Genomic DNA, 12,828 nt, shown 5'->3' with positions numbered 1-12,828 from the left:
ACAAGGAGGAAGTGAGGGCCCTCAGTGTGTGCCAGGAAAATAACCTCACATTCAATGTCAGCAAAACAAAGGAGATGATCGTGGACTTCAGGAAACAGCAGTGGGAGCACCCCCCTATCCACATCAATGGGACAGCAGTGGAGAAGGTGGTAAGTTCCTCGTTGTACATATCACCGACAAACTGAAATGCTCCACTCGCACAGACAGTGTGGTGAAGGCGCAACAGTGCCTCTTTAACCTCAGGAAGCTGAAAAAATGTGGCTTGTCACCGAAAACTCCCACTAACTTTTGCAGGTGCACAATTGAGAGCACCCTGTCGGGCTGTATCATCATCTGGTACGGCAACTGCCCCGCCCACGACCGCAGGGCTCTCCAGAGGGTGGTGCGGTCTGCATAACACATCACCGGGGGCAAACTACCTACCCTCCAGGACACCTGCAACACCCGATGTCATAGGAAGGCAAAAAAGATCATTAAGGACAACAACCACCTGAGCCACTGCCTGTTCACGCCGATTCCATCTAGAACAGTACAGGTGCTTCAAAGCTGGGACATAGAGATTGAAAAACTGTTTCTCATCAGATTGTTTAACAGCCACCACAAGCACAGAGAGGCGGCTGCCAACCTTCTGACTTGATATCATTGGCCACTTTAATAAATGGAACACTAGTCACTTTAATAATGCCTCTTTAAGAATGTTTACATATCTCACATTACTCATCTCATATGTATATACTGTATACTGTATCCTTCACTATCTATTCTTTACTGTCTATTGCATCTTAGCCGCTCTGTCACTGCTCATCCATATATTTTATACTTATATATTCTCATCCCATTCCTTTACTAGATGGTGTATTAGGGTTTGTTGTGGAATTGTTAGATATTACCTGTTAGATACTGCTGCATTGTCAGATCTACAGAAGAAGCATAAGCATTTCGCTACTCTCACAATAACATCTGCTAAGCATGTGTATGTGACAATAACATTTGATTTGACCAACAGATACGGGTCGGAGTCCTATATCTTACAGAAATGTCTCATTCTCTCTCTCTTGCTGACCCTCAATCCACCCATTCTGCTCCTCCTCTTCCACTCCAGACCTGCGTATCCCACTCATGTGGAAAGACTCTGAGTACTTCAAGAGCAAAGGAGGTGAGTCCCATACAACCTTAAATGGCGTTGCCACTAACCCTGTCATGACGACGCATCATGTGGCAATGCCTGGAAACGCACCATTTTTGGGGGATTAAATCGTCGCTCCTGAACATCGGCCCTGAACATCTCGCATCCAGTAACAACATTGGGCAGTAATAGCACTTGATAGCATCTAGCTCCTAACAATAATGTTTGAATTGAATGGAACAGCCTTTGGTCAGAATAGAATGCAAGTGGTGCATATTGAGAGAGTGGAGCCTCTATTGGCTAAGTGTACCCGGCCGGTACGTCATCAGTTCATCAGAGTTTAGTTTGAGCCATTTCTCTCCCACCACTACCAGAGTGGCCTGAGTTCATACATTCCACTGATGGAGTAAATCTAAGGTCTCAATCTATAATCTTGTCTAAACCAGTTACGTGGCTAATCCATGCAGATTATGACTCGTGCATGTGGGGTAAGCACATTCAATTAACCGCCTCCTGTTTGTTTCTAAAAACACTTGTATTATCGTGGCTCCTCTCAGAGCTACATCTGAAATCAGGTCAGATTTAGAGGTCACACCGGTTAATCCTGTAAAGGTGTAGTTATTGGACTCTTATTTAACCTACTACGTTCTCACAATTTTTCTGCCAACTCTGTCCTGTTCTCTTTCTGCTCTCTGCCCATCTTCTTTTCTCTAAAACTCCCACTCTATTCTATTCTATCTTGCTCTTCTCTCTCTCTTGCTCTCGCTCTCTTTCAGAGCTTCATCGCTGTGCTGTGTTCTGTCTGCTCCAGTGTGGCAGAGAGATCTATGACACAGACCTGGTGATGGCGGACAGGACTTTGACTGACATCTGCTTCGAGGACACCATCATATTGCAAGTGACTGCTCGAGTTGCTCTCATTTTGTCTCCGTAATTTATATGACACTATTAGTGCAGGTGATGTAGCATTTTGTCTGTGGTTTTAATATTTGCTTAGAAACGTATAGAGAGCTTCTGTCCTCTTCAGTTTAATTATGTTTGTGTGTAATTCTGTATTTCATTATGTCCATGTTTCTTTGTTAATATTTGTTGCTATATTCATCTGTGTGCGTGTGTTGGTTCTTGTATATGATCCAGTAAGGAGGCGAGCCCGTGCTTTGAGCTCCGTGTGGAGCTGTACAGTACCTGTGTGGTGGAGGACTTCTCTCCGGGCCCAGGGGCACTAGGACCCAGGAGACATAACCGCCTCAGCAGCTCCCTGGGCTGCACCTCTGGGAGGAGGATCAGGGCAGCTCTAGAGTCTGCAGCCTGTGGTACCATACCCAACGTAGAGGGAGGTGATGGAGGAGGAGGGTCTCCACCACCTCTGCTGCCTGCTCTCTGTACAGAGTGAGTGTTGATGTAACAGCTTGCACACGCATGACACACACACAACTGGAATCAAATGCAACGGCGATGCACATAATGTCAACTCAAACTGGCCACACAAGTCGTCAAATACTCACATGCAGTACATTCCGACTAACTGTTGATTGTGTGTGGTTTCTGTTTGCAGGGGGCCAAAGTATCACCTTCTGGCCCACACCACACTGACAATAGCACATGTTCAGGACAGCTTCAGAACACACGACCTGTCCATATCAGCCACAGGTGAGTGGCGACTCCTCTCCTTTGGCTGTTTACTGTCCTTGAATAGCAAAAGCAACAAACTCATCAACCAACATTGTTCCAGAGGACAGTGCATTCTGGCTGCCTCTCTATGGCAGTGTGTGTTGCCGTCTGGCCGCCCAGCCTCTCTGTATGACCCAGCAGGTTATCAGCGGCAGGATCAAGGTGAGTTCACTCTTTGTCATCGCCCTTAGTATCACACCCACCATCATCATTCGCATCATTTGTTTAATCATTCTCAGTTTTAGTATGATCATTAGAGTCGTAATTACAGTGCCTTCGGAAAGTATTCAGTCACCTTGACTTTTTCCACGTTTTGTTTACGTTACAGCCTTATTTCTAAAATGGATTCAATAATTTTTTTTCTCTCAATCTATGCAGAATACGCCGTAATTACAAAATAAAAATAGTTTTTTAGATTTTTTGGTAAATGCATATAAAAACTGAAATATCACATTTACATAAGTATTCAGACTCTTTACTCAGTACTTTGTTGAAGCTGAAAAGCATCCCCACAGCATGATGCTGCCACCATGGTTTCCTCTAGACGTGACGCTTGGCATTCAGACCAAAGAGTTCAATCTTGGTTTCAACAGACCAGAGCATTTTTTTTGGTTCTCATGGTCTGAGTCCTTTAGGTGCCTTTTCGCAAACTCCAAGCGGGCTGTCATGTGCCTTTTTTACTGAAGATTGGCTTCCGTCTGGCCATAAAGGCCTGATTGCTGGAGTGCTGCAGAGATGGTTGTCCTTCTGGAAGGTTCTACCATCTCCACAGAGACTCTCGGAAGAGTCTTGGTGGTTCCAGACTTCTTCCATTTAAGAGTGATGGAGGCCACTGTGTTCTTGGGGACCTTCAGTGCTAAAGAAATGTTTTGGTACCCTCCCCCAGATCTGTGCCTCCACACAATCCTGTCTTGGAGCTTTACGGACAATTCCGTCAACCTCATGGCTTGGTTTTTGCTCTGACATACACTGTGAACTGTGGGACCTTACATAGACAGGTATGTGCCTTTCCAAATCATGTCCAATCAATTGAATTTACCACAGATGGACTCCAATCAAGTTGTAGAAACATCTCAAGGATGAGCAATGGAAACAGGATGCAACTGAGCTCAATATCGAGTCTCATAGCAAAGGGTCTGAATACTTATGTAAATAAGGTATCTGTTTTTTAATTTTTAGACATTTGCAAAAACGTCTAAAAACCTGGCTTTTTTGTCATTATGGGCTATTGTGTGTAGATTGATGAGGAAAACAATTAATTTAATACATTTTAGAATAAGGCTGTACGTAACAAAATGTGAAAAAGTCAAAGGGTCTGAATACTTTCCGAATGCACACTAGTTTAGTCAAAAGCATCGTTATATTCATTCCTACCATTCTCATGATCAGCTTGAGAAGGAGCCTGAGTGCTGGACTGACATCTACGGTGTCCTCAAAGGGACAAGTCTTATCTGTTACCACAGTCAAGAGAGCATGGTTGCCCAAGAGGAGCCGTTATTCACCATCGACATCAACAAGGTTTGTTACTCTTGTAAACACCCAAGACATGTTCACACTGTCATCCATACACATGGCCAAAATGCAGAGACTGAGACACATTTGCATAAATACTGAACTATAATCCCATTTAGCACCCACAAAAGGACAATATTGTTTTTATTAGAGGTTCACCCCCCTTGTGGCAAGCTATAACAGCACAACACCACTCTGTATACAGTCCAGTACATCACTGGGGCTATTCCAGGTGGTGTAAGAGGAAGTCCCTAAAAATGGTCAAAGACTCCAGCCACCCAAGTCATAGACTGTTTTCTCTGCTACCGCACGGCAAGCGGTACCGGAGCGCCAAGTCTGAGACCAAATGGCTCCTTAACGCTTCTACCCCCAAGCCATAAGACTGCTGAACAGTTAATCAAATGGCCACTGGACTATTTGCATTGACCCCCTTGCACAGGCTCGATGTACACTCACTGGACTCTAACCATACACACACACACATGCATATGGACGACACACACACATAATATGTGGAGACCTTCAAATTAGTGGATTTAGCTATTTCAGACCGAGCCGTTGCTGACAGGTGTATAAAATCGAGCACACAGCCATGAAATCTCCATAGACATACATTGGCAGTAGAATGGCCACACTGAAGAGCTCAGTGACTTTCAACATGGGACCGTCATAGGATGCCACTTTTCCAACAAGTCAGTTCGTCAGATTTCTTTTCCTGCTAGAGCTGCCCTAGTCAACTGTAAGTCCTGTTATTGTGAAGTGGAAACGCCTTGACGCAACAACGGCTCAGCCACACAAGCTCACAGAACTGGACCGCCGAGTTCTTAAACGCGTAGCCTGTAAAAATCACCTGCCCCCGGTTACAACACTCATTACCGAGTTCCAAACTTCCTCTGGAAAAAACGGCAGCGCAATAACTGTTCGTCGGGAGCTTCATGAAATGGGTTTCCATGGGCAAGCAGACGCGCACACAAGCCTAGGATCACCATGCGCAATACCAAGCGTTTGGATGGTGTAAAGCTCGCCGCCATTGGACTAGGGAGCAGTGGAAACGCGTTCTCTGGAGTGATGAATCATGCTTTGTCATCTGGCAGTCCAACGGACAAATCTGGGTTTGGCAGATACCAGAAGAATGCTATCTGCCCGACTGCATAGTGCCAACTGTAAAGTTTGGTGGAGAAAGAATAATGGTCTGGGGCTGTTATTCATGGTTCGGTCTAGGTCCCTTAGTTCCAGTGAAGGGACATTTTTAATGCTACAGCATACAATGCTATTCTAGATGATTCTGTTCTTTCAACTTTGTGGCAACAGTTTGGGGAAGGCCCTTTCCTGTTGGTACCAAGTCAATGTGCAGGGGTATGGGTTAGTCAAGATAATTGAGGTATGTGTACATGTAGGTAGGGTTAAAGTGACTACGCATACATAAAAAACATCTCATTCCAACATCATGGACATTAATATGGAGTTGGTCCACCCTTTGCTGCTATAACAGCTTCCACTCTTCTGGGACGGCTTTCCAGTAGATGTTGGAACATTGCTGCTGGGATTTGATTCCATTCAGCCACAAGAACATTAATGAGGTCAGGCACTGATGTTGGACGATTAGGCCTGGCTTGCAGTCGGTGTTCCAATTCATCCCAAAGGTGGGGTTGAGGTCAGGGCTTTGTGCGGGCCAGTCAAGTTCTACCACACTGATCTCGACAAACCATTTCTGTATGGACCTCGCTTTGTGCATTGTCATGCTGAAACAGTACACCTTGTATATAGCCTCGTTGTTATTTTGTGTTTCTATTTTTGCTATTTTTGGTTTATTTATCACATTTAAAAAAAAAAAAAGCATTATTGGTTAAGAGCTCGTAAGTAAGCATTTCACGGTAAGTTATACTATTTGGTGCATGTGACATTGAATTTGATTTCTTTGAAGTCTGCTGCATGATCAGTCCACTAGAGGGCACTGTCGAGGTATAACCCAAAGACACCCCTTGCCTGGAGATTTTTTTATTTTATATCACTTTTATTTAACTAGACATGTCAGTTAAAAAACAAATTCTTATTTAGAATGACAGCCTACCAGTAGGCAAAAGGCCTTCTGCAAGGGAGAGGGGCCTGGGATTAAAACTAAAATAAATATAGGACAACACCAACACTACATAGAGACCTAAGATAACTCAGCATGGCAGCAACAAATGACAACAACATGGTAGCATCACAACATTATGTTTTTTGGGGTCAAGTTTAAGGAGCTCCTTTAGCACCTTGGACTCTGACCGCCTGCAGGAGAGACTTTGTAATGTGGCAGTGGAAAAAGAGGGAGGAGCATCGGGGATAGTCGCATTAGAAGGGGTGGGATTTGAGGAAATGTTGGGTGGGCAATAAGGCATGGTTGAGTCAAATAGGAATACTGACTTAATGAGGTGGTGATTTTAAACTCTGCCAGATCAGTCGAACCAGGGGCTGAACCTGTTTTTTAATTTTCATTATTGGCGCGTATTTGTTAACGATACCACCTGAAAATATCAAAAAAGAAGGTCCAAGTGTCTTCAACAGAGGGGATCAAGCTGATTCTATACCAATTTAAAGAGGCCAGATCATGAAGGAAGGCTTGCTAAAGAACTTTAATGAGCATGTGTCTATAACAAATCGGGACAGGTCGTTTCACTGAGCAGCCATTACGAACACAGGCTGTAAAACAGTGATCACTGGTGTTTTCTGTAAGGACCTATCTGTATTATTTGTGAGGATAACATCAAGGAGAGTAGCCTTTTCTGGGTGTTTGGAGTCTAACCTTGTGGGATTGGTAAGTCCCATTGCTTTAGGACTTGGTCAGGTGGTTTAGCATGTCCCACTTTAGGTCACCTAGCAGGACAAATTCAGACTTAGTGGAAGGGGCCAGGAGAGCGCTTAGGGCATTTGGGGTTCAGGCCGGTGCTGATGGTGGCCGACAACACCCAGCAACAGTCAACAAAGCGTTAGATGGAAGTTTAATGTGTAAAACCAGCAAATCAAATTGTTTGGGGACAGACTTGATGGAGACAACTGAGCACTGAAGGTGTTCCTTGGTAAAGATTGCTACTGAAGGTGTTCCTTGGTAAAGATTGCTACTCCCCTACCTTTGGAAGATTTGTCTTGCAGAAAGAGGTTATAACTAGAAAGGATAACCTCAGTGTTTCAAACACTCTTTCTTAACCACGTCTCAGTAACGACCAACACATCTGGATTGGAGCTGTGAACCCACACTTTCAATTGATACATTTTAGGTAATAACCTTCTAGTGTTGACGTGCAGAAAACCCAAGCTTTTACAAGAGCAGAAATCAGTGAAGCAGATATCAGAGCACAAATCAGTAATGGGGCTAGCAACAGTAGAAGGTCCAGGGTGTACATGCACGTTTCCAGATATAATCAGTAGTAATATAATCAGGACACGGCAGAGGCAGTGTTGATTTCTAACATTTGAATGTGCATCAGATGACAAAAAGATAATATTGTATAGCAATTTCATCAGGTAACATGAATACAAAGCTGGCGAGAGTTGGTTAGAATGGGATGGGAGGCCAAAAGACCGTGTAACCAATAGAGAGTCAGAGTCCTGAATGTGGGAACAAACACAGTCTGCCCCACGGTTGGGTAAACAAGCAAGTTTAAAGTCAGATCTTGCTTTGAGCATTACAGGAACGGAATTCTGTTTGCTTGCTGTTTAACCCCTTCACGTTCATTCTCTCACAATGAAGCCAACTATTTCATGCAATGTGGTTGCTAATCAGCCTGACAGCAGCTACAGTATATGCACATCAGCCATGTGCACATCACAGCAGCTATGTGCACTAGTGGTGCGCGGGTCAGCTGTTTGTTCACCCGCACCTGCCCGCGTTTGCTAATAACCCACAACCGCCTGACTAGATGTAAGAAAGTGAAAACCTAAGGCCCTTACCCGCTAATACAGAAAATGGGCTGTAGGCTACAGTCAGACACGCGGAAGGATTTCTTTGTTATTTGGTTATGCAATTTCTTTTGTCAACTTGTCTATAATTAGATACATGCAGCTTCTCTTCTGTCATTAGCCTATATGTTGCCCTAGAAGACTAAATAAAACCTTGCTCACCAGAATGCCAAACATTTTATTGGTCTCACACACACTCATGGTTAGCAGATGTTAATGTGAGTGTAGCGAAATGCTTGTGTTTCTAGTCCCGACCATGCAGTAATATCTAACTATTTCACAACAACTACCTAATACACACAAGTGTAAAGGAATGATTAAGAATATGTACATATAAATATATGGATGAGCGATGGCCGAACGGCAAGATGCAGTAGATGGTATAGAGTACAGTATATACATATGAGATGAGTAATGTAGGGTATGTAAAGATTTTATTAAGTGGCATTGTTTAAAGTGACTAGTGATACATTTATTACATCCAATTTTTTATTATTAATGTGGCTAGAGATTTGAGTCCGTATGTTGGCAGCAGCCACTCAATGTTAGTGATGGCTGTTTAACAGTCTGACCTTGAGATAGAAGCTGTTTTTCAGTCTCTCGGTCCCTGCTTTGATGCACCTGTACTGACATTGCCTTCTGGATGATAGCGGGGTGAACAGGCAGTAGCTCGGGTGGTTGTTGTCCTTGATGATCTTTTTGGCCTTCCTGCGACATCGGGTGCTGTAGGTGACCTTCTCCACTACTGTCCTGTGGATAGGGGGTGCTCGCACTGCTGTTTCCTGAAGTCCACGATCATCTCCTTTGTTTTGTTGACGTTGAGAGTGAGGTTGTTTTCCTGACACCACACTCCAAGGGCCCTGACCACCTCCTTCTAGGCCGTCTCGTCGTTGTTGGTAATCAAGCCTACCACTAGTGTCGTCTGCAAACTTGATGATTGAGTTGGAGGTGTGCATGGCCACACAGTAATGGGTGAACAGGGAGTACAGGAGAGGGCTGAGAACGCACCCTTGTGGGGCCCCAGTGTTGAGAATCAGTGGGGTGGAGATGTTGTTTCCTACCCTCACCACCTGGGGGCGTCCCGTCAGGAAGTCCAGGACCCAGTTGCACAGGGCGGGATCGAGACCCAGGGTCTCAAGCTTAATGACGAGTTTGGAGGGTGCTAAGGTGGTAAATGCTGAGCTGTAGTTGATTAACAGCATTCTTACATAGGTATTCCTCTTGTCCAGATAGGTTAGTTGACATCGGTAAAGTTTTAAATGTCATATTTGCTTTTTTCACGAAGCAAAGACATTTAGGGAACAGGGATCAAATGCAACAACAACATGCCTGTGCAAAATGTCCAACTGACATCGGTTTGACCGGTTGTGAGAAAATAGAAAGCTGTGAAAATGACCCAACCTATAAATGACCTTGACTAACCTGTACCCCACACATTGACTTGGCACCGGTTCCTTCCGTATATAAACTCTTTGTGTTACTTTTGATGTATTTAAAAAAAACTTTATTTAGTAAATATTTACTTAACTCTATTTCTTGAGCTGCATTGTTGGTTAAAGGGCTTGTAAGTAAGCATTTCACACATGTGACAAATACTATTTGATTTGAACATGCTTCTGTTAAGATTTCAGTGTGGATTGTGTGTGTTTCTCTCCTTCTCAGGAGACCCGCATCCATGTGTCCGAGAGAGGGCCTCTGCACCATACCCAGAGTATATCCATCAGTACACACACCCGAGGTGACGAAGCTGTCACACACACTCTGGTCACACACACACCCCAGGACACACAGCGCTGGATGGAGGCCTTCTGGCAGCACTTCTATGACATGAGTGAGTCATACTGATACGTTTAGTAACATTTGATTGGATTTGATTAAGTTTGATTAAATTCTACTTGGTTATTTATTTGATTCAATTGAAATACTTATCGATTTGATGTATACTAGTGGACACAATCCCTGGTCCTGCATACTCACAGGCTGTGCAGGTTTTTGTTTTGACCCATTACACGCTACTAGCCCACCCTTCTTTAATCCGACAGGGACAGATAGAAGTGACATTTCCAGTTAAATGATGATCATTACTGTTGAATTGTAATGTTAGGTCTTATCATTCTTGTCTTCATAAGGAGGTCATTATATTATATACACATATACATACACAGTTGAAGTCATAAGTTTACATACACTTAGGTTAGAGTCATTAAAACTAGAAATTTATTGTTAACAAACTATAGTTTTAGCAAGTCGGTTAGGACATCTACTTTGTGCCTGACACAAGTAATTTTTCCAACAATTGTTTACAGACCGATTATTTAACTTAACTCAATCACAATTCCAGTGGGTCAGACGTTTACATACACTAAGTTGACTGTGCCTTTAAACAGCATGGAAAATTCCAGAAAATTATGTCATGGCTTTAGAAGCTACTGATAGGCTAATTGACATCATTTGAGTCAATTGGAGGTGTACATGTGGATTTATTTCAAGGCCTACCTTCAAACTCAGTGACTTTGCTTGACATCATGGGAAAATCAAAAGACCTCAGAAAAAAATATTGTAGACCTCCACAAGTCTGGTTCATCCTTGGGAGCAAATGCCTGAAGGTACCACATTCATCTGTACAAACAATAGTATGCAAGTATAAACACCATGGGACCATGCAGCCGTCACACTGCTCAGGAAGGAGATGTGTTCTGTTTCCTAGAGGTGAACGTACTTTGGTGCCGAAAAGTGCAAATCAATCACAGAACAACGGCAAAGGACCTTGTGAAGATGCTGGAGGAAACGGGTACAAAAGTATCTATATCCACAGTAAAACAAGTCCTATAGCCACATAACCACATAACCATCACCAAGGAAGAAACCACTGCTCCAAAACCACTATTAAAAAGCCAGACTATGGTTTGCAACTGCACATGGGGATAAAGATCGTACTTTTTGGAGAAATGTCCTCTGGTCTGATGAAACAAAAATCGAACTGTTTGGCCATAATGACCATCGTTATGTTTGCAGGAAAAAGGGGGAGGCTTGCAAGCCAAAGAACACCATCCCAACCATGAAGCACAGGGATGGCAGCATCATGTTGTGTGGGTGCTTTGCTGCAGGAGGGACTGGTGCACTTCACAAAATAGATGGCATCATGAGGGAGGAAAATTATGTGGATATATTAAAGCAATATCTCAAGACATCAGTCAGGAAGTTAAAGCTTGGTCTCAAATGGGTCTTCCAAATGGACAATGACCCCAAGCGTACTTCCAAAGTTGTGGCAAAATGGCTTAAGGACAACAAGGTTAAGGTTTTGGAGTGGCCATCACAAAGCCCTGACCTCAATCCTATAGAAAATGTGTGGGCAGAACTGAAAAATCGTGTGCGAGCATGGAGGCCTACAAACCTGACTCAGTTACACCAGATCTGTCAGGAGGTATGGGCCAAAATCCACCCAACTTATTGTGGAAGGCTACCCGAAACGTTTGACCGAAATTAAACAATTTACAGGCAATGCTACCAAATACTAATTGAGTGTATGGAAACTTCTGACCCACTGGGAATGTGATGAAAGAAATAATACCTTAAATAAATAATTCTCTCTACTGTTATTCTGACATTTCACATTCTAAAAATATAGTGGTGATCCTAACTGACCTGGGCATTTTTACTAGGATTAAATGTCAGGAATTGTGGAAAAACTAAGTTTAAATGTATTTGGCTAAGGTGTATGTAATCTTCCGACTTCAACTGTATTTACACTACTGTTCAAAAGTTGTTCAAAAGTTTGGGGTCATTTAGAAATGCCCTTGTTATTGAAAGAAAAACATTTTTTTGACCATTTGAAATTATGTCAAATTCATCAGAAATACAGTGTAGACAGGTACTGGCGTGGGAATCTGTGGGAGGCCATTATTCCTCATGGAGAATAACATTCAATGATTTGCTTATCAATCAAGCCATTGGAACCAATTAGGATCAATTTGAAAATCCATCTAGCAACGCTTTGATTGGCAGCTCTAATTTGTTACTCATGTCACCACAGTTATGCACCAGTTGCAGGGAGAGACTGATCCGTTTAAGCCGACAGTGAAACTAAGCTCATGTCTGGCTCTACCCAATTCCTTTGTCTCTATAATACCTGATTTATCTTGTCAGTCTGTGAGGAGACGGAGATGCGACCTGTTTTGCTTTAATCTCCAGCTACACACACACACACACACACACACACACATCTCCTGCTGTGCCGAACCCACCACTGGTGTGCGTGACCAAGAGTGTTATTTTCATGTCATCTGACCATAGCACTGGTTTGAATCCAAGTGGCCACGCACACCAGTGGTAGGTTTGGCGAAAGAAGCATGTACATACAGAAGTGAACCCTGTACCTACTGTAAAATATGGTGGTGGATCTTTGATGTTATGGGGCTATTTTGCTTGCACACGGCACCAGTACCAGGACACTTTTTGCCAACAACCTGGTTGCCTCTGCCAGGAGGCTGAAACTTGGCCACAAGTAGATCTTCCAGCAAAACAATAAGCCTAAGCAGACATCAAAATCCACAAAGAAATGATTACTTGACCCCAAAATC

The 12,828-nt window shown here is 43.3% G+C and overlaps 1 protein-coding gene across 3 annotated transcripts in view; it reads left to right on the top strand.

The window, feature by feature from the left end:
- The window catches only part of LOC139388593 (rhotekin-like), a 39,216-nt gene that overhangs the window by 9,693 nt on the left and 16,695 nt on the right, over positions 1-12,828 (top strand). For 2 of the 3 annotated variants that reach the window (XM_071135346.1, XM_071135348.1), the window contains exons 4-10: positions 1,103-1,156; positions 1,903-2,020; positions 2,264-2,515; positions 2,682-2,776; positions 2,859-2,959; positions 4,187-4,315; positions 9,911-10,079. In XM_071135346.1, the coding sequence (XP_070991447.1) occupies positions 1,103-1,156; positions 1,903-2,020; positions 2,264-2,515; positions 2,682-2,776; positions 2,859-2,959; positions 4,187-4,315; positions 9,911-10,079 (918 nt within the window). The remainder of the gene's footprint in view (positions 1-1,102; positions 1,157-1,902; positions 2,021-2,263; positions 2,516-2,681; positions 2,777-2,858; positions 2,960-4,186; positions 4,316-9,910; positions 10,080-12,828) is intronic. The other variant, XR_011629300.1, reaches the window with a different exon arrangement.

This window comes from Oncorhynchus clarkii, chromosome 29 (genome assembly GCF_045791955.1).
Source record: "Oncorhynchus clarkii lewisi isolate Uvic-CL-2024 chromosome 29, UVic_Ocla_1.0, whole genome shotgun sequence".
NCBI lineage: Eukaryota > Metazoa > Chordata > Actinopteri > Salmoniformes > Salmonidae > Oncorhynchus > Oncorhynchus clarkii.
Note: the sequence above shows the minus strand (reverse complement) of the source record. Positions and strands in the feature narration are given on the sequence as shown.